The 27,842-nt window shown below is 39.4% G+C and overlaps 1 protein-coding gene across 1 annotated transcript in view; it reads right to left on the bottom strand.

Moving 5' to 3' along the window:
* STAM (signal transducing adaptor molecule) overlaps positions 1-27,271 on the bottom strand; it is a 34,690-nt gene extending 7,419 nt beyond the window's left edge. The window contains exons 1-10 of the mRNA XM_057432611.1: positions 27,090-27,271; positions 14,012-14,096; positions 7,780-7,855; positions 7,597-7,692; positions 6,908-7,054; positions 6,514-6,604; positions 5,141-5,333; positions 4,728-4,822; positions 3,368-3,456; positions 1,547-1,634 (exon numbers count right to left, since the gene is read on the bottom strand). Coding sequence (XP_057288594.1) covers positions 1,547-1,634; positions 3,368-3,456; positions 4,728-4,822; positions 5,141-5,333; positions 6,514-6,604; positions 6,908-7,054; positions 7,597-7,692; positions 7,780-7,855; positions 14,012-14,096; positions 27,090-27,129 — 1,000 coding nt within the window. The 5' untranslated portion in view covers positions 27,130-27,271. The remainder of the gene's footprint in view (positions 1-1,546; positions 1,635-3,367; positions 3,457-4,727; positions 4,823-5,140; positions 5,334-6,513; positions 6,605-6,907; positions 7,055-7,596; positions 7,693-7,779; positions 7,856-14,011; positions 14,097-27,089) is intronic.
* Positions 27,272-27,842: the final 571 nt, after the last annotated feature.

Here is a 27,842-nt window from a genome sequence, read left to right as displayed (position 1 = left end):
GTCAAAGGCATGAGAAGGATTGATTAGATTTCTGTACGCTAACATGATGATTGCACTGCTGCCAACCACAAACCCTCGGCTCTGCAAAGTGTTGGGATGAGCTCGCCAACGTAAAGATGTTTGTGACTGGACAACTGGATGGCAGAAGAAAATGAAGTGGTTTGATCAGCACCTGCCACCACTGATATGAACAAAAGATCCAACACACATCTATAACAAAATGCCCAGAATCTATGCCAAAAATAGTAGCTGCCCAAGGCCTACTTGAGTGTAAATACAGTCATGCATATGCCATTGTAGAACTATGTGCAGCCATGTGTTTGCCAAGCACTGTTGTAGGTAGCTGGGAAGCTATCATATGACTACACTACAGCTTTCAGATTCCAGGAGCAGTCACATGGTTTAATATAAAATTCATCATTGTTCTAAGGATCTCACAATGTGTTTTGAAAGGAGATCCTAATGTAAGCCATATCTGGAGGTTGGTTGACAAGCATACCTTTAATTTCTTTACCTCTGTCTTGGACCAGATATAGGCAATCTGCTTCTTAGACAACAGCCTCTGTAGCTATATTTGGTACTATTGGAAAGAATAAAACCATTCATGTTTCTTTTTACCCTTCTTTAGCTTTAGTGGAACTAGAATACATGCAGACATGTCACTGATGTGCAGTACCTAAAAAGGGAATTTTTTTTTTACAGGTATGATGAACCAGGTGGGTGTGGAAAGACAGGTATTATCCAAAAGCTTTCAAAGCATATGCACTTTTTTCTGACTTACTTCTAGACAGATAGGTCTGGAATGTGCCATTTTCTTTAAAAAATTCTTGTCCTCTCTCAATTGTCAATAAAATAAAAAATTGTTGATAAAAAGCCAACGTTGTCTTATAATAAGTAAGTTTCTTTAGTTCCTTCTCCAAAGTTCGCTCGCAAAAATTTTGATACATCTATCAACCCAGGTAAAATGGTCTACAAGGCCTCTTTGAAGAGGTAGTCTGAATAATTTGAGCTTAAAGAACTAGTCTATTTTGTAGCACTCTAAAGAATTTGTTAATATTAAAGTCCTACAGAAATACACATGATGTGAAAAGCACATGTGGGATACCCACAGGCCTATTTAAGCCTCAGTAGTATTTCTGCTTCCTCTCATGGAATCTTCCTCACACTCCTTTTGCAACTCATGCTGTGCTACTTTATGAAGGGGAAAAAAAAAGGAAAAATAAAGGATAAATAAGACTGAAAAGCATTCCCAGCTCTTGAAAAAAAAAAAAAAAAAAGAACAGAGAATACATATTTTTAGAGAGGAGTGGACTTTTTTATTTTAAAACTTTGCACTTTAGTCTCTTAAATGTGGGAAACAGGAAGTGAGAAGATAATTACAGCTCAAGCCCTTCTGCATGCTTGTAGCATGAACATGAAGCTGAAATAGTTTCAGCTTAGTTTCAATTAGGTTTGATAGAGGTAATTAGTATTATTAGTAATTAGTATTATATAATTACAGAGATGAAAACAACAACAACAAAAAAAAACAGTAACATCTTCTTACCCTCAAGATGAAGCAATTCTGGGAGGTCTGGCTGGTCATCAGATGGATCCGCACTTTGTAACATCTGCAAGAGTTGGTCCATTTTGTCCTAGAACACAAATTGTGTAATTAGGGCATATGTGGGTGTGGGAGAATTAACACTTTCAGCACAGTAAATTAGAGCAGCTATTTACAAAAGCCATTTTGACCTCTTGGGCTTTGGACTTAACTTCAAGAAAATACAAACCATGCATGCTACTCTACAGGAATGCAGATGCCCAAACAAGGGAAAGCCAAATGATAAAAACTGTTACCATTTCTTATCACAAGTGGATAAAAATACAAGCAGAATGTGCAGAATACTCATTTCTAGGAGTCCTTCTAAATAGTATTTTCTGAGCAGTTTCTATTTTTCCCTTTCCCACTATTACAGATGCAATGTCACCACCTAGTGGGATTAGTGGAAATGTTTTGACAGAACGCATTGAGAGAATAATTTAAAAAGAAATGGGTACTTAAAACTAAATTCACTGAAAAACTATCCTGCATTCTGTAAGTGTATGAGGCCTATCTGCACATAAGCAACATCATCACTAACATATATGAAAGGTTTTTTTTAAGATGACATTTGGCCAGTTTGCATGGTTGACTTCAGAGTAAGCCATCCTTCGTTAACCAGTTGAAATGCAACCCATTTATAAAAGTACCAAAGGGTAGAAAATTAATAGGCATAAACTCTTTCAAAATTACGTCTTGGAGTAAACTATACTGCTTAACCAAACAGTACATCTAAATGATTGAAAAAAAGTCATTTTTTAGCTGAGTGCTATTAAGTAAATAGCTTTTAACAGGCCAGAGTTATATAGAATCATAGAATCAACTAGGCTGGAAAAGGCAGTATCAAAGTGGAAACTAAAACCAAGTTTTTTCTTCCCTAATCCCATGAAAAGCAGGAAGAAGCCAGATGAACTACTTTCTTAAAAGAGTACGGTAATTTTAAAAACAAGACAATAAAACATAAACCAACATGGAACCACAAAAGACAAAAGGAAGGCACCTCAAGGTGGGCCTGAGATAAGCTATTTCAGCGAATCACAAACTAATATCTGTTGGGAGGAAGGGTATTTGAGGCAGGAGTTAAACAGGACTTTAGGAAGGCAGTAACTAATCCTTCATTCAAAAAACAATTACTGAACCTAGTTGAGAAAGAAAGGGAACAATTCTAAAGACAGCAATTCTAAGCCCTCTGGTAGGGAAAGGGGAAAGATTAAAAGGAAAAAAAAGGTAGAAAAAAAGGCGGCAGAGGAAAACATCCTGGGCTCAGAGGGGAACCTTGCAGAATCACTGTGGAGAGATTGTGCAAATCTTGCTAAGTATAACTTACACAGAACAAAAAGCTCACAGTTTTCAGAGAAGGAAAGAGATCTTTCAGACTGGGGGAAGACAGTGGTGGTTACAGTGGAACTAAATCTAAAACAGTATTCAAGATGGGTATCTCCAAGGTATCTTGAAGTACTTAAAACAAACTTGAATGCAAATGTGTTACTCCACACCAAGCTTCTAGTTTGGAGGTGAACAGCTGTACAATCCTAGAGTAGGGCCCTAAATGGAATACAGTTTCCATATTCAGTTTCAGAAACTCCTAAGAACTTCAAAACACATGAACAAATTAGAATACTGCACTTTTTTGTTTTTAATTGGTAACTTTCCCTTCCTATTCATTTTCTTTTGTTTATGTTCTCCTGATATTTCAAATTGGTTTTGAAATACATGATGAAAGGGTTAAACATCACATATTTAAATGTACCAGCAGTTGAAAATCAGTACTTTTATCATGCTTACTTCATCAATATAAACTGGTTCAGGCTCAGGTTCTATAGTCTCTACTTGAACTTCATCACTGAACTGCACTGTTTTCTTCTCAGCTTTCACTGTAAGATGAAATAGACAAGCAGTTTACTATAAAATAAAAATAAACAAAACAATGGCACAAGTATACAGCTAGCGTGTTGCTTAAGTTCTTCATATTTCAAATATCTATTGTGAGAATTTAAGAAAAAAATAGTATTTTGTTGACATTTGAAGGCAAAAACCTTCTCCACATACTTAATTTTTTAAAACAAATCTGTAAACTGCTTAACAGACATCAGTTCAGACAGGTTCAATTGAAACATGTCTTAGCAAGTAAATGTCTGTATTGCAGTCTCCCTGCACATAACATACTTGTTATTAAGTATCAAGAAAATAAATTAAGAAAGAGTAATTGGAAAAAATAGAGCTAATAAATCAGGATTAAGAGAACACTGCTAAAATCATCCATGACAAACCAGAGCCTTCTTTTCTCCAGAGCAAAGTATAGAATTGAAAGTTCTCAAATTCTGCTCTTCTTTCTTCATCAAATAGTACCTGCGAAAGCATCTTACTCTCCTGTAGTGGAGGCCACAATAAAAAAAAAAAAACAACCTACATATTTGGAAAAAAAGCCAAGTACTACTTTTATCATACTACTCTTATCAGTTCGTCTTAACATACAACCAATGACCCCTACAGCATGTAATTCTGCTCATACCTATGGCACACTCGTATTGAAATCACAAGAGATTAATCTTGCAAACCCATCAGATTTACGGAAATCAGGTCTAGAATCTTAAAACCTTGTCGCATATTTAGTATTTGTATTAAATATTTGCAGTAGGTTAGATGATAAAAATACATAGAAGATAAGCAGTGCAGAAGAAACCCTCTTTCCATTATGCACACATATATACCTACAGTATGGAGGTTTCTTGAATTGTCTGAACTGTGGTAACCTGACTCCAATGACTATCTGCCCAGGGGCTTTCAGGTTTTCCTTGATTAGGTAGGTACCCTTGCAACTAAGCAAAAAGGCAATTTGGAAAAAAACTGCTGTTGCCTGCATCTCTCTAGATTTCAATGGAGTTCTTAAGTAAGTCGCAAAGAAGCTACTGACAAAGCCAGCAGCAGACAGGACCATATTTTTCAGCAAATACCAGCTTGGGCAACCTTGGTCTGACATAAACGTATGACTGTTGTTTGTGAGCGCAAAGCAAAGGCGTCTCAGTTTTGAGTATCATCTTAACTTGCAGCTGAACTCTATCATAAGGGAAGGTAAATCACTACAGAAGTATCCTGTGAGCCATGGCAAGGCTTAATATAGATACATAAATGTAATGTTACTTACTCATTTCTGGCTCAGCAGAAAGATCAGCTGTTACAAAGTTAGATGGAAACAATCCTATACCCTGATGAGTTTCACCTTTCCACCAATTTGGATCACTAAAGATAAAAAAATAATTAAAGCACCCACACATTAATAATACTCACATGAATCTTCCTAATAATTGCCTTGTACAAGGCATTTTTATTACTTGTACATAAATACAATTTGTATTCATGCAGAAATATTTATACAAGAATCTTTATGCCATTACATTTGCATGTAAAAAAATCTAGGAGATAACTAAATAAAGTATTTAATGTTTAAACATATTTTATCGCAATGGTATTCTAATGCATGCTTCTACATAGGAGATATCCTAGCCAATTGATTTTTACAGTCTACTGTACTTCTAGTAAGCATTCTATATAAATTACCTGTCATCAAGGATAGTTATAAGTTCTCCAGCTTTAAAAGTTAATTCATTGTCTTCAGCAGCCTCAAAATCATAGATTGCACGAACTTTTCGGCCTTCATGTTTGTGATTTGTTAAAAGGCTTGAGGTGCTCGGATACAAAGAGGAAAGTGTTGCTTGCTGTTGCCTTTGCTCTTTCAGTGACAGTTCAATAGCTACAAAAGAAGAGGCATTAACATGAAAATTCCCTATAAAAATAGTTTTAATTATATGAAAATTTAGCTCTGTGAAAACTTCTAATATATTGCCATTCCTGTTGCACCATGATCAACTTCTGCCTTTCACTTAGAAATAATGGTAAAAAACAAAAAAGATTTTTTACAACTAGAGAGCACAATCTGCCCAGAGATTTACTGAGGTTTTCAACATGCACAGGTTGAATAAATAGTACGTAAGTATGAACAGGATAACTCAGTGAAGTCATCCATTTTTTATTATTAAAATGCTGTTATTACCTTGAACTGATGTAAAGTATCAACATCCTTACTAATATATACATGATGTTGAACTTTCCACATCACTTGAAATATTAAAATGATACAACTGCTCAGGCACACACTGTTTCTCTGTTAGATCAGGAGTTTGTAGCTTAGATACACAGAATTGCACAGATTTGTTAAAGTTGGAAGACACCTTGGAAGGTCATCTTGTTCAACCCCTGATCATGCAGGATCACCTGCAGCTGGCTGCCCAGGACCATGTCCAGACAGCTTCTGAATAGCTCCAAGGGTGGATACTCCACAACCTCCCTGAACAACCTCTGCCAGTGCTGAGCCCAAAGCCGTAATACATTCAAGGGCTAACACTTGATGCCTTTACATTGCTGAAGTTTGACATCAAAAACCAGTATCTCAACCAAAAAGATCAAACCAAAAAGAGGTAACTCTTCACACATGTCTCATTAAGGATCATTAAATGACCATTAAATATACTTTAGTACAATAAATCAGAAGAAACCACCCTAGTTTTTTTTATTGGGACTGCAGTGAGACATTTGTAATTCATGCTTAGAGCAATCAAAGCCTCAAAGTATACCACAGAAGCAGTATTCAAACGAATAAAAGTTTAGAGTACCCAAAATACTTTCATACAATTTATACTATAATCCGTATTTTGTCCATCCATCAAATGTTTAAATTGCAAGTGAATGTGCTTCACTTGCCCCAGAGAAAGGGAAAGGAATGGAAATCATAACCACAATCCATAAATATACTATTCATATAGGAATACCACAATCCATAAATACACTATTCATATAGGGAAGCAAAACATTTGTTCCTGGTTTATTTGACATTTACCAATATATTCATTAGATCAGCAAGTAAATGCACTCACCTTTAGCTAAATCCTCCTCTTCCTTTTTGTTGGCTACTGTACCAGGATCTTTGGCAACTAGAGCTGGACTTGCTTTTGCCTGTTCAGCAGCCTGGCCAAAGTGAAAGATGTAAAAATTAACTCAACAAAAAACTGACAATGCATTATGTTCACCATTTTGATCTGTATTCATCTGCAGTGTAAAATTCTAAGGTAAGTCAGAGCATTTTGAGATGATCTTTTGAGGTCCCTTCCAACCCTTGGGATTTCACCCTTCAAAGGAATGTTCTATTAAGACAAGACAGTTTTTATGTTTGACAAACACAAAATTCAAGACTGCAAACTATAAAATACGGAACTGAGACTAAAGAGAATTTGTGATGCCCTTTAAGAACAACCACAGAATTTAATATACCTGTGAACCAATAGCTGGAAAAGTAACTCCTTGCTCTTTAAGATTTTTTATCATAGCAGATATTAAACTAAGCTGTGGGTCATTCTTGAATTCATCAGTCCATTCCACCATAAGGGCTTTCAGCTTTTCACAAACTTTTGGATGACCCTGCAAGAACAGTAGAAACTAGTTACATAATGTAGGAATCTGTTCTAAATTACTTCATATAAAATAATTTCATGTTACTCTCAATATAAACTACATAAATACTTTATTTTCAAGTCAACTGTATCATTAAAGGATATCTTTGTTAGAAATAGAGACTAGTACACCAGCATTGTGTTTGTACAATACATATTAGGCCCAAAATAAAATAAAACAAGGTTATATATAAGCTCTGCATTATCTCCATTTCACCACATCTGTATTTAGCATTTCATTGCTGTTATTTAACGTGAAAATGAATTTGTATACTTACAAATTAACACACCACGCACCACCTCCCACAGACAGAATATGTAACTAGTGTCAAGTGGCATTCAGGAAGTTCTTTCTCACAGCCACAGTCTTCCCAGTAACCTTGTATCCTCCTCCCCAGCTCCCAGATTTCCAGTCTTCCAAAACTAGTTTCCATTCCACTTTCAGATTACCCCAATTCTCTGTATGATTTCACTTTTCTATGAATTGTATAAACCAATGCAATACATTACCTTATTCAACACATTGCTTACTTCACTGGCAAAATCTCTTGAACAGACTTCTAGATGAAAGATTTTACCACAGTTTGATACACAAGCTCCTAGAAGCTAAAGAAAGAAAGATTAAAACTCAGAGAATATATTTTGCAATATAATTGTTCACAAAGTGAAAGCATTACATTAAAAAGAGCCTACTGTTAATGCTTGCATAGCAACATGGGGATCTTTATGGTTCACTCTCTTCATAATAGAACGGAGACAGTCCTTAGGCCTGAAAAACACAAGACAGATTTTAAAAGATGTAATGGAATGAACATTTCCTACTGTACACCTGATAACACTTACAAACAGTAACATTGTCAGTAAATTATTTAGTAGCATATAAGTGCAACATTAAAAACAATAGATTTACACTTCTAGTAGTTGCACCCAGTTCTACCTGTAAGATTGCTAACTTTCTTACTTATCAAAATGTGTCAGTAAGTTACATTACCTTTTGTAGTTATAGCTAAATACTGTAAATATTCTAGAAACGCATAAAATTCTCTGTACTCCATGCACCCGCTCCTCTGTATTTCACATACATATGTAAGGATATTTGCTTACATATTGATCACTGACACCCTTTTGTTAGGTTGATGAGGTTTTTTTATATTACCACCACTGTGTTCCTCAGTCTCTTCTCATCTACAGAGTATCATTTATAAAGAATATATGCAATAAACCAGTAAGCCCTAAAAGACCCTATTAGAACATTCTACATCAGTTTCAAAACCATTGAATACAGAATTCTAAGTATTATCTACACTGTGGTAGATAGTGTGAAAAACAAATTTAAGAAATAATTTGAATGGAGGTTTCAGACACAGTATAGCATACTAAAATCTGTGTGATTTTCTGTTGTTCTGTTGTCTTTAAAGGTAGTAGAAGGCTGAGAGAGGCTGGGGTAGGAACTGTGACTGGCGTAAAAGCATTACCTGTTGAATAGATCTGAAAAGGTACCCTGAAAGAGGGTAAGTAGGGAAAAAGGAAAAGAGGAGGTGTATTTAAACTAAGAGATTTGATGTACTTCTGGAATATTTATGGTACCTTTTTGGGGTGGGGGAGTAAAGGCTACCAAAATTATTTTTCTATTCAACTGATATCCAAGAACTAACATGAAACTCAGGTATAAGTTACACCACAGCTTGGCTATACTATATTTGGCAGTGCCTACATTTTACAGAAGTGTCCACCTCATATTTAGTAGTACTAATTTTAGAAAATGCTATCACACAGCAAGACTACTTATCACTCAGTGTATACCTTCATATAACCAACTATTAAAAATGAAGGCTATAAGGCAAGCACTGCCTTTTATCTATTAATTATCCATGCATTATCATGCATTCACTTTAACTGAGAAAGAATACAGGCCAAAATTTTCAGAAATAACTGATTTTTTTAACCATTAATTTAATAGTAGGATTACCCATGTGATACAAGTGTGAGCACAAAAAAGCACATGTCCATTAATTGTTAAACCAGTATTTATAAAGGTAGGGTGCAGGTTCAAGAGCTTAGCAGTTCAGGAACAGCACCATTAGCCTGACATTTTTATTAAGGAATCCCAAGTCTTATTAAAAAGTAATAAAGTTCCAAGAAGGCCTCAAAGGCAAATAATGTTCCATACATGTCAAGTAAAATTTTGAAGAGGCAAAAAACCACGTAAACCCCTCAGTAATTCATAAGAATACCTTATCTGTTTGCTCACATATTTAACAGAAATTATCACTATTTGAGTGTTACTGTTTTAACATGCTCCAACAGTAAAAAAAAAAAATAATCTTTTCCTTGTATCTACACCAAAAAAAAAACAACCCAGGCTTACTGATGTTTAGTCACACAGACTAAGAATCCCTATTCTAGACAAATCTGTAATCCTTATTTTTACTTCAAATTAATCCATCATACAATTTAGCTTGTAAAAGAAAGTGAAAAGCATTATACAGAAATTTGAGGGAAGGCACATGCCCCATGAGAACAGAATTCTATGTGTTTCTTAGACACCTCTCCAGATGCTATACAAATATTGGTCCACAGTTCAGCTCCAACAGTTCTACAATCAAAATTTCAGAGGCAGCACAGTCAGCAGGAATAACAAATCATTTAATACATTTTCAGGAATTTATTGTTCTGTTACAGTCTAAGGTAACTTGACTGTGGGGCTCATGACTACACAGGTGACTAAATTTTCCTCCTTGCTTCTTTAAAAACAAGCTAGTCAAAGAGCTTCCTGGTTAGCCTGTTAGACGTATACTGCAGTGCTACTGAGGTTAAGTAATTTGGGGGAACAAGGAAGGTTGGAAAGAAAGGAAGGTAGCTTGGAAGACTATCAAGCAAGCAGTTTTACTGTTGTCTCTTGTACAAACAGGCACAAAAACAACCAAGAAGAATCATCTAATCAGAATATTGACTCACTGAGGCAGTGATTAATCCAGAAGAAATCAAGACAGAGTTAGGCAAGCAGCAACATAGACAAACCATTTCCCAGTGACAATTTTTCCCAGCAGAGAGTGCTGCAATTAACATTTCTATTTTCTCAACTGTTGGTGAATTTTCACTGACTTCATTTTTTTTTTCCAGCTGTCATTTTTATTAAGTAACTTTTCTGGAGAAAAACTGATGATATAGCTTCAAATATAAAAGTACAAAAGGTATAAAAGTACAAAAGGTATAAATGTACAAAAGGTACAACCATCTCAAAGCAAACAGAATTAGCACTTGGCTAACACTGAACTCACTGAGGAAGGAGTGGTGCTTCATGCTAAAATATACCATATGTGGCCTTTAATTTTCTCATTTATTATGCTTAATGAATCATTCAGATTTTATAATGTTATTTTACTCAGAGCTGATAAACTATAGATTCAGTTGTGTAAGGATTTCCATTGCAGAAAACCAATACTGTGCAAAAATCTGTATCTTTTCTGTAGGAAGATGATTCAAAATGCCAGTCAAATATGATAAAAATAAAATAAAAAATACACAAATTTTTAATAATGCTGTGTAAAAAGAAAAAAAAACTCAGGGGAAAAGAAAAAGCCTCTGACAGTAAAACCTTTGTTTTAATCATGTTCCCATGCTGAAAAGGCAGCTTGCTCACTACCAATGTTCAAAAAAAGTGGGGTGCAAACAATGTAATATGTAACTGCTGAGCTGTACAAGTTCCTGAAAAAAATTCAGAGATTAAAAACAAAGTTTTGATTGTCTTATAGTTAGACAAATCAAAGTGATTTTTTGAACACTTCTGTTCCTGGCTTTTTTGTTCAAAAAATGTGTAATGCCCTTCGAGACATGGTTTAGTGGTAGTCTTGGCAGCCCTTGGGTAAAGGTTTAAAAATTTATCTTATGAGAAAATGTAGCACCTTTGTGACATAACAGTTAACAACAATTCTTCTGGATGCAAACAAGTTTTTGGCAGACCTAAATAAGACAATGTATCATGTAACACTGTAGGACAAAAAGTCCTTGTTCACGAAGAGTAGTTCTTCTAGTCTACTGTGGCTTTAGGTATAAGATGATCTAAAATGCTGCAGGCATGCAATGGAGCTTACAGACTGGTACACAGAAAACCATTTGCTAGTGACATTGGATTTCTTTGGACTAGCTTTTGTGTAGGTCTGTAACTTCTTCCAGCAACAGACAGCTTGCATTGGAGCAGAACTGGTTAAAAGATTAAAGCATATCCCAGTTAAGAAGACTAGCATCCTTGCCACAGGAACTTAAACTGCAGGAGGATTTCAGTGTAGCACATCTTATTTAAACTTAAAATGAGGAACCTTGTCTTGCTTTACCTTGCTTTGGAATGACATAATACATTAAATCAAAGAAAACCCACTATCAGCAAGCTTAACAGATTCTGAATTTAAGCTATGAGTCAGCTGACAGACTATTATTACAAGCAGGGTAAATATTACAAAGGTTAAAGTCACAGACAGGATAAACCCACTGTTTTATTACACATGAAAAAAAAAAAACAAAAAAAAACAATCAACCAACAACCAAACAAAAACACACACACACACACAGTACCCCAAAACCAACCAAATAAAACCCACAAACCATAACACAAATGCCAGCTGTCCCATAGCAATTTAGCCACACTTTCCTGGAAGATCTCTGGTTTTGTCTGTACACCCAAGCAGCCGTCTCTTGCCAGTTACATACGTTTGAGCACTGTCTAGGCTAAAGTTGCTGTGAGACTAAATCTTGCCTGTGGAAATGTTTTCAGTGATTAAACAGGATACTGAAGCCTTCAATAATATTGTTACAGGCTCAGCATCAATATGCACAAGGAGCAGAAATGCAGTTTGATATATACAGACTAATGTGAAACATTATTATCAACTGTTATTTTAACTACAACTATACACAGCAGCACAGAAGTCTCAATATGCCATGCTATTTATAAACACTCCTCTGGAGACCATCTCTAATCCCAAGGAATAATCTTATTTGCAAACCTGTCTTTTGAAACAGAAGTCCCAGATGGGAATTTGGTGTCTGACATGTTACACTGTTTTCCTGCAGGTTTAGAAGGCAATCCAAGTCATTCTCAGAGAAGCCTTTCACTAAACAGCAGCAATGGCAAACTCTTTTTAAGGCTATTCTTTAGCTTTAGAACTGAACTGTTACAGGGAATGCTTCAGATGTATATAAAACATTTACAAAGCCTAGTACTACACTGAATAAAACCACTAGATACACTAAAATAATGTCTTTAAACTGTATTTTTATTTGCTAGCTCAAATTGTGCTTTAACATTTCATGTCCAAAAAACATGTGCATGCATAAATTCTATCAGAGCTCAGTAAAGAATCAATAATGAAAGCATTAGCAGACCATATTAAGATGTGTTTAATTTAGTATCACATTTTCAAAATGTATATTTATTAAAGTTCTGGTGACAGAAAATATCTTCTTCAAACAAGGGAAAGAAACATAGAGCTTCATTGTTTTCTGTGACAAAGACACTGGTGGCCTGTTGGTGAGAAGGAAAGGGCAGCAGATGCTTTATACCTCAGTCTTAGCAGTTTCCACATACAGTGGAAGCTCATAGTCTCCTTATCACTCAACTGGTGAAACATGGGCTGGATAAAAGGATGGTAAGTTGGGTGATAACTGGCTGGCCTCCTAAACTCCTCAAAGAGTTGCCAGCCAGTGGTACAAATTCCAGCTAGTGGACAGTAACTAGTGGGGTCCCTTAGGGATCCCTGCTGGGACCAACACTGCTAAATGTCTTCACTAATAACCTGAATTATGGGAGGCAGTGCACCCTCAGCAACTTCACTTTGACAACAGCAAAGTGGAGGGGAGCAATCAGTATACTGGAGGGCAGGGCTAATCTTCAAAGGGACGTGGATGGGCTGAAGAAATGGGCAGACTGGAACATCATTAAGGTCAACAACAACAAGGACAAGGTGTTATCTTTCAGATCCTCTGCACCAGCAAAGGCCAGGAGCTAACCACCTAAAAAGCAGCTCTGGAGGAAAAGATCTGCAGGTCCTGTTGGGTGACAGGTGTCGGTAGTGCAGCCTGGCAGCAAAGAAAACCAACTTCCTTCTGGGTCAAACAAGTGGTCAGTTCAGCCAACAGGGCTGCTAAAGTGATCCTCCCCCTCCATTCTTGTAAGATGGCATCTTGAGTACTTTGTCCAGTTTGGGGCTCCCCAGCGAAAGAAGGGTATTGATGCATTAGAGTAAACCAAATTGAGAGGTGCCAGCATGGTCAGAGGGGAGTCTGACAAGAGATGGAGAACTGCTTTCAGTTTAATAATAGAATACATAGAAGATGGAGCCGGACTCTTTCTTAGAGCTGCAGTCATAAGACAAGATGCAACAGACAAGTTGGAACAGGGGAAATTGTAATCAGATTGCAGGGTTATTTATTTACTTACTTGAAGATAGTAAAATATTGAAACATGTTGCCCATAGAGGTTTTGGAAACTCTGACCCTGCAGGCATTCAAGACTCAACACGGTCCTGAGCAACCTGATCTAATTAGACCTGTTTCAAGCTGGAGGGTTGGACTACATGACCTCTGGAGGTCACTTCCAACCTAGATTATGATTCTATAAGAAAAAGCCCTCCTGATGTCTCCTAGGTTTACAATGACACTGCTAAAACATACCAGCTAATTTAGTCCATTACATTGGCAAAAATTTGCTGTACACAAAACCTAATTTTAACAGATCAGCCAGTATCTCCAAAGGAAGAACTGTAAAATATTTGAGCAGAAAACCCATACATTTTCCTTTTACTTGTAATAAATTTAATTGAGCTGTTGCAAAAGACTATATAAGCTAATAAAAATTTCAGTCCTCTCATCTGAGACTGACATAATAAAATTAAAAAAGCTTGGTGAGGAAATCTCTAAAGTCACTTACCCTGTGCGTGACTGTCCAACTTTGTCACAGATGTCTAAGATGAGGCCCCAGTCCTCTGCAGTGTTCATCTCACTGGTTGCTTTCTCTGATGAATAAAGATTAAAATATAAATTAAAAAAAATAAATAAAATAATTTAACAAGATTGTCAACTGGGAGGAACAACCTAATGGCAGAATCTATTCAGCATCCAACTGAAAGTGCCAAAACATGAGAACCAAGCAGTGATACTGTATCCTGCTTATATAGAATCATAGAATAGCTAGGGTGGAAAGGACATTAACACCATCTAGCTCCAACCCCCCTGCCATGGGCACGGACACCTCACACTAAACCATGCCACCCAAGGCTTCGTCCAACCTGGCCTTGAACACTGCCAGGGATGGAACATTCACAACTGCCCTGGGCAACTCATTCCAGTGCCTCATCACCCTCACAGTAAAGAACTTCCTCCTTATATCCAATCTAAACTTCCCCTGTTTAAGTTTGAACCCGCTACCCCTTGTCCTATCACTACAGTCCCTAATGAAGAGTCCCTCTCCAGCATCCTTGTAGCCCCCCTTCAGATACTGGAAGGCTGCTATGAGGTCTCCAAGCAGCCTTCTCCTCTGCAGGCTGAACAGCCCCAACTTTCTCAGCCTGTCTTCATATCAGAGGTGCTCCAGCCCCCTGATCATCCTCATGGCCCTCCTCTGGACTTGCTCCAACAGCTCCATGTCCTCCTTATGTTAAGGACACCAGAACTGTACACAATACTCCAAGTGAGGTCTCACGAGAGCAGAGTAGAGGGGCAGGAACATTGTTTCATTACTCAGAATTTTGGTTTATTTAGTTGGGGATACTTTATAAATACAAGCAAATGAGATGACAGGGAAGAGAAGAAGGCAAAGAAAACCCACAGCAGAACCACACATTATACCTTTCCTACTTGTTTGTTTGGTTTTTGTTTCGTTTTGTTTTTAATATAGCCAGCTCTGGGTAATCTGCAGGCAGATTGTGCCACAAAACACCTGAATTGAATGACTTGCATAGAGAGCCATCACAGACAAAGACATTCTTCTGTATCATAGTCCATGAGCACAGCAGCTGCACTGCTACCAAAGCCAGCCTCATCTCTGAAGCATCATAACAACTTTTTTGAAACACAGATCATGAGCTGCCTATACGTAATTCCCAAAACTAAAAACAACTGGCAAGCACAGTCCAGAGACACACAAAACGCGCTGCATGGAGACAGTTTACTTCCACGACTCCACTGTTTCAGTGCCAATTCTGCTGGAGCTGGAGCAACTCCAGCCAAAGTGTGTCTGCACGGTGCTCTCCACAGCCTTAAGATCCCATCAGGCTCAGAGCTGACATCCAGCCTTGCAAACCCACACCGTTCACTCATACATAATGCTGTACTTCAGTTAGCTCATCCTTCAGCAGACAGCTGAACTACCCAATGGAACTGAAACATTGGCCTTTTCCATTATTCTACATAACAGTCAGTCATCTGTACTTCTGGCAACAATTGATCCTTCTTTCCTCACAATGTCAGCAAAGACAAATGGCACGGCAACCTGCTGTGTCTTACAAACCAAAAAAGTAAACTAATGCATGCTTAATGTTTTAAGATAACACCCAGCTGGTTTATGCTATTTTAAATAGCTGGCTAAAACTACAATTAAGACTGTAATTGATGACATAGCTGATCCATACGAACCACACCAGTTACAACCTTTTTTTAATTCTCAATGAGAATATTTTACAGATTTATTAGTACAATTACAAGCCTTCTATGATGGCTACATCTCTTCCTGGAAGTTGAACTCAGTTCTCTATAAAATCTGTCATTTGCTTGCAACACCTTCCCCATTGTTTGTTGGGATATTTCCTCAGCCAACAAACAGTAGACCGTTTGTTACTAAATCGCAGCCTGAAACCCAGTTTCATTGTGTGCTTTCTGTCTTCTGTAGTAACAAGCATCCATTAATTCCCTCAGATTATACAATTAATCATAAGACATGAGGAAAATGAATTTGCCTCTAGAGTTTTAGTTACATTCTGTCTCAAACAAGGTCAGTTTTAAAAGTTAATGGCATACTGTGAACGTTAGCAGTACCCTATCTAAGACCGACTGTCCACAAAAATGGCCACTATCACTGTCAAAGCATTAGTGAGTGACTATCACCTTTCACCACTCTGGGAACAGGAGCAACAAAGATGCCTGACAAAATTCCTATGTTGCATCAGCGTTTTGTAGACAGAATTATGACTTAAGGCTACTTAAGTTAAATTACTTACACTAGCATTACTTAAAATCCATTAATGTTCTCTTTTTAATGGAAAGCACACATCTATAGCCAAAAAAAACCTTTATGTACATTCAGTATTTGCTTACTCTAACATCTGGCACCCACCAGCCTTCAGGTACAGCTGACATGTCACTATCAGACTCTATCATCTTAGTACCAGAATAAACTCTGATGGGGAGGGAAAACCAGACATTTGTGTTTAAAATATCGGGGTAGGTTAGCACAGCAGGTAGAAAATAACTTAAATAAGAAATGTTCTTCATCTTTCACCCCAATAAAAAAATAATTATGCCATAGCAATATGAATATTTACTTCAGACCCTATCCCTCTGTCGTGGTTTAAACCCAGTCAGACAGCTTGTTCACTCACTTCCCCCCTTTCTTGCCCTCCCCCTACTCCTGGAGGGACACAGAGGAGAATCGAAAAGAATGCAACTCCCACAGGTTGAGATAAGAACAGTTTAGTAACTAAGGTATAACACAAATCAGTACTGCTACCACCAATGATAATAATGATAAAGGAAATAACAAGGGAAGAGAATACAACATCTCACCACCAGCCAACTGATAACTCGCCCCCCCCCCCCCCCCCCCCCAGCCTGACCAAGCACCAACCGATACCTCCTCCAACCCTGCAGTCCCAGCCCTTCCGGGTAACTCCCAGTTACATCCTGGGCATGACGTGCTGTGGTATGGAATACCTCTTTGGTCAGTTTGGGTCAGGTGTCCTGTCTCTGCTTCCTCCTGGCTTTCCCTCCTCCCTGGCAGAGCATGAGGCTCACAAAGTCCTTGGCCAGACCAAAACATCACTGTTATCAGCTCTGTTCCCAGGCCGAAAGTCAAAACACTGCACTGCACCAGCTACCAAGAAGGAGAAAAACGACTGCTACTGCTGAACCCAGGACAACCTCCACCTCATCACTGCCACAAAATCTTATTCAACTTAGTGAATGCCAAGCCAGGATCAGATAACATTTCGGACTTTACTAAAACAACTTTTAAAGACAGCACTGGCTCCTTCATTAAATCAGTGTTCTTTAAAACTTACTAATGCCATGTCAAAGACAAAGAAAAGCACAACTACGTGACAGAGGTACACAGGACTGAACCCTGTCTCTAGTTTTCTGAAACAGCACTCTCCCATAAAGCTGGGTCACTCAAATTCAAGATATTGTTTTCCTAGCACAAGCAAGGCCTACAAATTATATTAATGTAGTAATTTTAACCAGTGCAAGCCTGTAAAATCTCACATCACCTCAGATTGTAATCAGTAGTTTTTAAATGTTACTGCTTTTTTCTTTTTTCTTCTTTTTTTTTTTTCTTTTCCCATTACAGGTCTTCAACCTTAACCTTTTATTTTTCTCAGAGTTACTAAAAACTATTTTCTTACAATTAATTCCCCAAAGACAGGCACACAAACTGGTAAACACATATCATTTCAGAGGAAAAGAATACTTGTAACTACGGCTTCTTTGGACAACAAGGATTCTGCACAATATAAGAATACCTTTTCAAATAACTTCAGCAATTTATTTAGTTCTTAAAACAAAAGTAAGATACACAAATGCATACTATGTATCGCATTTTTCAGCCTCTCTGCAAGGCACAGGGCATGAGATCACCAGGCTTCTCTCTTTATACTTCCGTACTCAGAACATTAACTATACCAAGCCAGACCAATTCCATGTTGGCCAACATTCATTCTCTAATGTATATTATACTGAAAGAAGCAGATGCCTAGGAAAACACAAAAAAAAAAAAAAGAAGAAGGTAAGCATTACTTGTACTTCCCTACAACACAACTTTCAGTGACTAACAATTTGCAGCTTTGTAAGTCCTGAGTCAGAAACAGTGCTTCAACCACACTGTCGTAATCATAAATCACATCTAAAACAATCATTAAGAAAATGTTCTGAAGCAAAATGCATCTCCTCTGATACGAATCGCAGCTGTGTCTGTATCTTCTAAGGTTCTCAGTAAGTTCTAAAACAATCTCTTTCAAATATCTAGATGCTGAAATCATACTTAAAAACTTATTTTCCTTTTTTTTTTTCCTCAAGTAAACACCTGAATAAAATTTATACAAACCTGAACATCATTTGCCTTCTATAGAAAACACCATTCCTCAGTATAAATGCCATCCAGTCTCACTGAAATACTGTACCAAAAACCCAGGAGACAGCATTATACCTATTGATCAGAAGGCAGGCCAGACTGATCTAAAGATATGAGTTACCTTACTTATACTTTGGTTGTGGAGAAAGTACACAGGCCCTTGCATGGGGTCTTTTAGTATACCTAAATGAACCAGCCTTTCCTTGAGCTATAAAGTCCATTAATTTTGTTGAGGTCCCATTTCCCTCCAATTTACACACACTTGAAGGCTTGGAGTGTCAACAAGATTCTGTTTTCTCCTCTGTTTTTGTACATTACTTAGAAATCATATCCAAATAAAGTTTGTGCTGTGATTTTATTTGAAGTTCCCCATTACAAACAAAACACAACTGCAGCTGATCATTTTTAGGGCAGAAGAAGCAAACTTCTCTCAGAAGAAAAAAGAATAATTTCCCAATAATTCATAATTGTCTTAACAGAAATTTTTAGTCAGGTGCATAAAGTACTACTGAATAGAAAAAGTGTAGTACATGCTGAAAGAATCCACTGCCAGGCTTACTGGTAAGGAAATAAAAATATTGCTGCACATTTTCCATGCAAATATGTGCCAGTCACTCGAGTTCTCTGCCTCAGTTCTGCATCTTAACAATAGCATTTTACTCTCTTATTAGAATTTTGCAAGAGTAAAGACTCTCATTAATGTTCGGATACTGCAGTAAAAAACATAGGATACTGCAGTAAATAACATGATACATTTCTTAGAGCAGAAACAGGTAGAAGACCCATTGCTAACAACATTTTTAGAGGGAAGTTTTGGTACGTTTGAGCGTCCTAAGCTTTAGATTTTACAGAAGTTTATTTTTTAAAAACTCCAATCATAGAACTGAGCTTTTTTTCAGCCACAAAGTCTCAAAGATATTAAAACTACATAGAACTTCAAGAAATGACAAAAACAGATCAAACACTCCCAAAACCAACACTTGAAATGTACATGATTTGAAGCAGTTAAAACAAATATGAGTAAAAATTGTCAGACTAGTATACTAAACTATGGCTTTTAACCATTCTAGTTGGTATTTGCTGTTACTCCATCCATGGACACAATTTAATTTCCTCAGTTGCACATCTCTAAAATGAAATACTGAAGTTCTCAGTAACTGAAGTGACAAAGAGTGGCAACAGAAAGTCTTCAAAAGAATGGATACAGAAAGTCTTCATTCACAAGCTAAAATTACAACCAGTTTCCAGCATGATAGAAAAGACAAAAAATAAAAACAAAAACAAGGAAAAAAAAAACAAACACAACACCCACCCCCCCCCCCCAAAAAAAATCTATTATATCAATGTAAACACCACAGAATGGACAAAAAAATTTAACACTCCCCTCAGCCTTCTCTTCTCCTCTCCCACCGCAAGTCTTGGTTTTCTGCCAAGGCTAAATAAATAACTTTTCCCCCTCTCTATATAAATGCAAATACTAAAATTCCAAAGCATTGTAAAAACATAAATGTAACTACTTCATCTCTTCAATATAGTTTAAATAGTGCTGAAAGACTGAAACAGATTGAAAATTTTTCTTTCTTTTTGCAGTCACTCACTAAGAAATTCCAATTACATACCATTCCACATCACTGAAGTTAAAAGTAATTAAATTTGTTCTTTTTGTCTGTCAAATAAAATGAACAAATGCATCTGTTGGCCCATTCTACAAAAACCCCTGCTTTAGTATTAACCACTCTGCATTTCACTAGCATGCTCAGAACTGTACAGAAGAATACGTCCAACCAAGGTCCATTCAGACAACATTGAGTATAATCTCTGACAGGCAGTGCCACCACAGAAAGGAACTAGAATTTCCTGTTGAACCATTAATTTTAAAGCTGTTAAGCAATTTCTTCAGTTTAACTGTATCCCCATTTCCAGTATTCCTAAAAAGTCCTTATGGGAGCACTTACAGAAAGTGTCCTTTAAGAGTCCCACTAGCTGATCCAAGGCAAAGCAAGCAGCAGTGACCAAGCTGACATGAGGCCAGCTCAACCTATTTCTTCAGAAGACCTCATTCATCTCACCATGCATGGGGCAACCTGGCCAAGATAGACATCATGCAACTCAGTAAAGCTAAGCAGAATGAAGACAAAAGGATTCAAGATGTGCTGAAAACAGGAAGACAAGCCGGGCAAAAATAATGCAGATGTTCAGACATCTTACACAAACCCTAACAAATCCATGGAATTCAAACGATCTTTCACCCAGAAATATTACAACAGAGCAGGAAGTGGGCGCATTAGAGATATATGAAAACAATGATGATTACTCTGTAAACAAGATGTATCACAGGCATGCCATAAATGGTGCCAGAACCTATTTGCAGAGCCCCATTGAAAAGCCACAGTAGCATTTCAGAAGGAAGACTGATCATCAAGTTGGCTGGGAGTGTTGATCTGCTGGAGGATAGCAAAACTCTGCAGAGGGATTTGGACAGGCTGGATCAATGGTATGAGGTTTAGCAAGGCAAAGTGCTGGATCCTGCATTTTGGCCGCAGCAATCCCATGCAATGGTACAGGTTTGGGGAAGAGTGGCTGGAAAGGTTCTCAGTGGAAAAGGACGTGGGGGTGCATATTGACAGCCACCGAGCATGAGCCAGCTTGTGCCCAGGTGGCCAAGAAGGCCAACAGTATCCTGGCCTGTATCAGAAATAGTGTGTTTAGGAGTACCACGGCAGTGATCATCCCCCTGCACTCGGCACTTGTGAGGCTGCACCTCACCTGTGTTCAGATCTGGGCCCCTCACTACAGAGAAACATTGAGGTGCTGGAGCAGGTCCAGAGAAGGGCCACTAAGCTGGTGAAGGCTCTGGAGCACAATGAGGGACAGCTGAGGGAACTGAGGTTGTTTAATCTGGAGAAGAGAAGGTTCTGGGGGACCTTATTCCTCTCTACAAATGCCTGACAGGAGGCTATAGAGAGGTGGAGGCTAGTCTCTTCTCCCAAGTAACAAGTGATAGGACAAGAGGTAATGGCCTCAAGCTGTGCCAGGGGAGGTTCAGACTGGATATTAGGAAAAATTTCTTCACCAAGAGGGTGCTCAGGCATTGGAACAGGCTGTCCAGGGAAGTGCTGGAATCACCATCCCTGGAAGTGTTCAAAAAACTGTTTAGATGAGGCCCTCAGTGACCTGGATTTGTGGTGGATTTGGCAGCCCTGGGGTTATGGTCGGACTTGATCTTAAAGGTCCTTTCCAATCTAATTGATTCTATGATTCTATGAAATATACAGTATTATATTTATCAGCTAGAGGAACAGATTTTACATGTTGGAGAACAACTTTGATTCTTCTGAATATTTGTATTATAACGCACACTGTCACGGATGAAATGAGGGGAAACACTTAAAATGACAGCTCTTCCCAGGGAAGAATGAAAAAGAATTACCAGAAAAGTACAGTCTACAGAAACTATGGAATGCACTATGTTGGCTTCAAATTGCCCAGCTGAAGTCAGAGTCTGGTGATTAATTTTCAGAAAGACATACTGAAAAGGATCTGGTTTTTGGCTTTTATACGGAAGAGGTATTCCACTCTTTTTTATCCTGTCAGTGTTGCCATTTTTCACTGAGAACATACACCAAAGGTATCTTTAGAGAAAAGTTCTTGTTTTTCATAAACATTTATAAATAACTGAAAAAAGGGGTGGCTATAGCTTCTTCCCACACATTTTCTATTCAGCCTCCCTGCTAGCTCACAGTTAATGCCCTTCTATCTAGAACAATACCGAGAAAAGCAGTAGGCTAACTTGGGCCAAAAACTGCCAGACTCATGACAAGCTGAACCAAAACCTTGGAATACATCTTCCATTGCAGCCAGAAGTTAACTCACAGTCTGTAGTCTCCATAATTATCTGGGGTCAATCTCCTCTGCAACTATTTTCCCCCCTTTTGGGAAACCTGGCCTAAACAGAAAAAGGATGGTCTTAGGGAGACATGTAACTGGATGGTTTTAGAAATGTTGGCTAACCAAGGGAATAAAGCTAAAGAATAATGAGTTTAAATAGTGAAAGTATTTCATTACATGAAAATGGGAATCATAGTCAAAACATTTCTTACATCCTAATAACATCAGACTGTACACTGATGTACACTGACATGTACAATCATATGTAATTCATGCATACTATTAAATATCCAAAGAGTTGCAAGTATAAAATGATCACTAACTACTGTAGTTAATAAAATGTGTGAAAAATCATTGCAAGTCATATCAGGTTGACAGTTCTACTATATTACTAAAATACTTGCTTAATTTCCTACTACTGTAAAAAATGAGCTTGAATCTTTCGTTTCTTCCCACTCTTGTGGTTCCTCAAACCATTACACATTGCAAACTAGACTAAGGGCAAGTACTGCCTTCATTCCTTACAATCACAGAGTCACAGAATGGTTGAGGTTGGAAGGGATCATCTAGTCCAACCTCCCTGCTCAAGCAGGGTCACCTAGACCACATTACTCAGGCTTGCGTAGAGACAGTTCTTGAATATCTCCAGAGAACTAGACTCTAAAACCTATCTGGGCAGAACATACTCGAATGCTCAGTCACTCTCACAGTAAAGTTCTCCCTCATGTTCAGGTGGAACTGCCTGTACTTTAGTTTATGTCTATAGCCTCTTGTCCTACCACCTGGCACCACTGAGAAGAGTCTGGCCCCATCCTCTTGACACTCTCCCTTCAGATACTTAAGCACACTGAGCAGATCCACTCTGAGGCTTCTCTTCTGTAGGCTGAACAGGCCTAGCTCCTTCAGCCTTTCCTCATGAGAGGTTCTCCAGACCCTTAATCATTCTCTTAGTCCTTTGCTGAACCCTCTCCAGCAGTTCCTTGTCTTTCTTGAACTGGGGAGCCCACAACTGGACACAGTACTCCAGATGCAGCTTCACCAGAGCACAGCAGAAAAGCTAAGGGAGATAACCTCCCTTGACCTGCTGGTCACACTCTTCCCAATGCAGTCCAAGACATCATTGGCCTCCTCAGCCAGGAGGGTACATTGCTGCCTGCTGTGGTCCACCAGGAACCCCAGGTCCTTCGCAGACCTATTCTGCAGCAGGTCAGCCCCCAGCCTTTACTTTCCAGGAACTGAGGTGAGGCTGACTGGCCTGTAACTACCAGGGTCCTTCTTCTTGCCCTGTTGAAGACTGGGGTGATGTTTTCTTCCAGTCTTCAGGCACCTCTCCCGATTGCCATGACCTTTCACATATGATCATGAGCAGCCTAGCAATGATGTCCACCACCTCCTCAGCAATTGTGGATGCATCCCATCAGTGCCTATAGACTTGTGGACGTCAAGCTCATCTAAATGATCTCTAACAAAATCCTCCTTAACCAAGGAAAAGACTTCCTTTCTCCAGACTTTCTCCCCAGTTTCTTGGATCAAGGATTCCTGAGGGGTGGCCCTGACACTGAAGACAACGTTTGACATTAAGTCAGAATGACTACATTAACTCCATACTTACGGATTTTATTCTTGAGATAACATCTAAATGACACTTTAGAACTGCTTTAGCAGGGAGTCCTTCATCAAACCTAGCCTAATCACTGCTACATTACTAATTAGCCTGTCATGACAGATTAGCAAACAGTCTCTTAGTTCTTACAGCACATTTCACCATTACTGTGGCTGCATTAAACTTACAGACAAACCTGCATTTCTCAGGAACAATTCTCTGGGAATTTTATGATTAAGGTTGTGAAATCTGGCAGAAGCTGACTTCACATCAAACTAATAAGAACACAATTGATTCTAACCCCTTAAATGAAGGCTTAGTCTCTTAATTATAATCTCAGTGGTACAGTGTCTTCAAGATTTTTTCTTTTGTTAGATTCCAATACTATGTTCCTTACTTGGACACACTGTCACAGGTTCTCAGACTTGATTATGAAAACCCCCACGAACTTGTGTCACCAGTGATTAACATCCCTTCCTGTGAAATAGTCTTAAATATGATAAAAAGAGGGTTCAGAAAACAAAACAAAGCGTTTGGGCTTCACCCAGAGATCTGGATTCTTTGAAGATGACAATAGCTGACCTCAGATTTCTGAGCATCTTAAAGCATTCTTTAATATTATTAGTTTAACAGTAGTCTTAAACAACATTATTTTACCAACCACACCCTAAGAAGAGATGCACCCTCAAAATCTCTGTACAAAGTTGACACTAAATGGCTGACACTATTATGGCAACGTTCCACAGCAGAAGCACACTAACAGGACTAGCCAAATGCCGATGACTGGCCAGACAAACAGGGAAATTTCTCCTTCTGAGCTTAGAGATACTTATGCTCTTCAAAATAACAGAAAACAATTTAGTTCCAGATGTGTTCTCTGCAATCTATCATCCGAAATGGTTCCAAAATAATTTCCAACTATCACACAGTACTGATTAGCTGTCACGTAGACAAGAATGCCCAGCTATCACAGCAATACTATCAACTACACCAATGTCCAAATCCACATGAAATTAAGAATAGCTTTTGACTGCCTTCCTGCTGCAGGAATCCAACTTTCAAAAGAAAACTTTCTTGCTGGGCAAGAACAAAAGCAGAGCACTCAACTTTCACTCTGAGAAAAGAACTGAAAAATAACACTACTGCTTGGCAACTTTTGGAAGTTTCCCGAGAACATGAGACCTTACTCACAGCTGACGTTATCTTATGAAGCCTGCCAAGAAGTTCATCCAGATAATAGCACATTCCCAAGGGGCCTTGGGGAAGAAGGGCCCAGGGACACTTTCCAGGAGACTTCATCATTCCCATCTCCCTGGCACAAGTCCAGTTAAGTGATGGATAAAGGCAGCAGGCTCCTGAAAGAAGGTTGCCACCAACTGAACAGCCTGCTGCTCCTTCCATCTCCCTCAGGACGTCATGAAGGAGGCCATCAGAAAGATGTGTTTACTGGTGAAAATTAGGTCACTGCCCACTGCTTTTCCAAGAGCAATTTCAGACTGAGTGGTTATTTCCCTGTGCTCATACAGGATACAGAATAATGCTTCTGAAAAATATCTACTGGTCATTGTACTAGGCAAGCACAGTAGGTAAGGTGTTGCCATCCTCTGCACCTGGAAAATAGCAAATCACTGAAGTAGCAGTTGGGTGCTACTCCTTGCATTAGAAAATTTACAGTGCTGACAAGCACATCTACCAGATGCAGCTCTAGAGAAACCCATTCAAGCAGTCTGATTTTCACTGCAAGACTGACTTAGGAAGAAGTGAAGGTTTGCCAGAACCTCAGCTATCACTTTTTAATCTTATTAGTTCAAATCATTCTCACATATAATATTACCAATGTTTCAATCTTCTAATGGACCATGGAAAATTGGCAAGCAGTGAAACCTCTTCCTCATTTTCAACTGCCAAATTACATTAGAAGACAGCAAAACAGTTAGGAAAAAAATAAGTCACCATCAACTTTGCCACCAAGAAAATTATAAATAAAAGGGCAGTCTTCAGTAGAGAAGTGCTCTTAAACGTTCAGAATGAGAAGAGCAATTATGCTTTATTAAGGTACAACAAAGAATTCCTGGTAACATACATACAGAATTTGTGTCACAGGCTCTCATTTATGCACTAACCCCTTCCTTTAAAAAGAAGATACACACTTTCCAATTAGTTTTGAGTAGGGTTTGTGGTTTTTTTTAAGATCTGGAAGAATTAAACTGGAGTCCAGACTTCTTAAGTTGAAACAACATTAAGAAAGAAACAATGTCTTTGTAGTTGAAAGCTACAGCAAGTAAAAGGCTACTAAAGAAATTTGTGCCAAGGAACATATATAGTGTTACACACTGCTGCAAAAAAAAGTAATCTAAGATGGGTGCGGAGGGTACTTAACCTACACAGGTGAAAAAGTCCATTACACTGTTTACCACACAAAGCTTTTATCACTCACAGTAAAACAAACGCCAGCAGCAGGTTGGAGACAAATCCTATTACACAATCACAAATCAGACGTGCAAAATTAATTTTTAAATGCCTCGCTGTTATTTTACCTTTGGACACATCACCATTAAGCACAACCTTTGTCAAGTAAAACCCAGGCATTTCCTCTCCATCTACTTTGGCCTTGGAATAAGCAAAGTGAGGATGAAACCTGCCCACAACACGTCAAGTTTCAAGAAAGCTCCCACAGGAATTCACTTTAAAGAGCAGAATACAAGACTCGTTGACAATGTTCTCATGCCTGTCTGTGAAGAATTGTAGACGGTTCATTTTACTTTCCATCTCCCAGCAACACTTCAGCACAAGCATTTCTCAGTACTTGTTTTGTTGTGCCGTAATGCTGCTTCTGCTAGGCAGACCAGCTTGTCTCCCACAAGCCCCCCCGTTCTCGCCCCGTTGGCTCGCCGACCCACGCCGCCAGGCAGGGCCCGCAACAGCCCCCGTCCTGTGACCGACCAGGCCGCAGCCACTACCGTCCCCTGCCAGGAGGCGCCCGCCCGCTGCTGCCTCTCGCTCGCCGCCACACGCGAGGCCGGGCGGGCACCGGAGAGCCTGGGGCCGAGCGGTACGGCAGCCGGCGGGGGGCTAGAGGCAGGAGCGAGGTTGGAGGGAGGCCCGGCCGCTGGGTTACCTCAGCGGGAGGCCGGAGCAGAGGGCCAGGCCGGGACGGGCGCAGCGGGAGCCACTCACCCACATCCTGGTCGAAAGGGTTGGTGGCGAAGAGCGGCATCGCGGGGCGGGGGGGAGCGGCGCTGCCACCCCTCCCGGCAGCGCGACGGCGGAGAGAGAAGCTCTCAGCAGCGACAGCAACTCCTCCTCCTGCCCGAGGTACCTCCGCCACTGCCTCCTCCTCCCAGGGCCGGGGAGCCAGCCCCCCGCGCGCAGCACGCTGGGACACCGAAGTGGTCCCGCTGCCGCCGCCGATTGGGCCCCGCTACCCGGCTCCGGCTCCAGCCCTCAGCTTGCCCCGAGGCGGCGGCGGGCGGGAGGGTCTTGGAGTCCCGTCCCGCAGGTCCCCGCGGCTCGAGAGGTGCCTGGCCCTCGCCGCGCTCGGCAGGTGCGCGGATGGGCTCCTTGCCTGGCCTGGCCTTGCCTGGTGCCCTGCTCCCGGAGGCACGGCCACTGCGAACCCAGGCCGGGCATGGCTATGGCGGTTCAAAGCGGTGGTTATTTTGTCTAGTTCTGCTGAGCTTTTCTGTGCCTCCCTAGGTAGGAGGTGAGTCGGTTTCGAGTCCAGATACGTTTGCTTCCTGTAGAAAATTTTCAGAGCTTCCCTATGCATCAGGCTGACAGAGTCTTTTAATTATTGATGCTGTCATGCTTCTGAAGTAGGTGGCCTGACCACAAAGGTGCAGAGTGGTGGTTATGATGGCATCTTTCACAGTATGGCATGGGAGCCTGACCACTTCTCCATGATTAGATGCTGCTGCAGTCAGTAGCTAT

Source organism: Pezoporus wallicus, unplaced genomic scaffold (genome assembly GCF_028554395.1).
Source record: "Pezoporus wallicus isolate ANWC-B61680 ecotype Strahan unplaced genomic scaffold, APGP_CSIRO_Pwel_v1 scaffold_2584, whole genome shotgun sequence".
In the NCBI taxonomy this organism is placed as follows: Eukaryota; Metazoa; Chordata; class Aves; order Psittaciformes; family Psittacidae; genus Pezoporus; species Pezoporus wallicus.
This window is presented reverse-complemented; position numbering and strand designations above follow the sequence as displayed.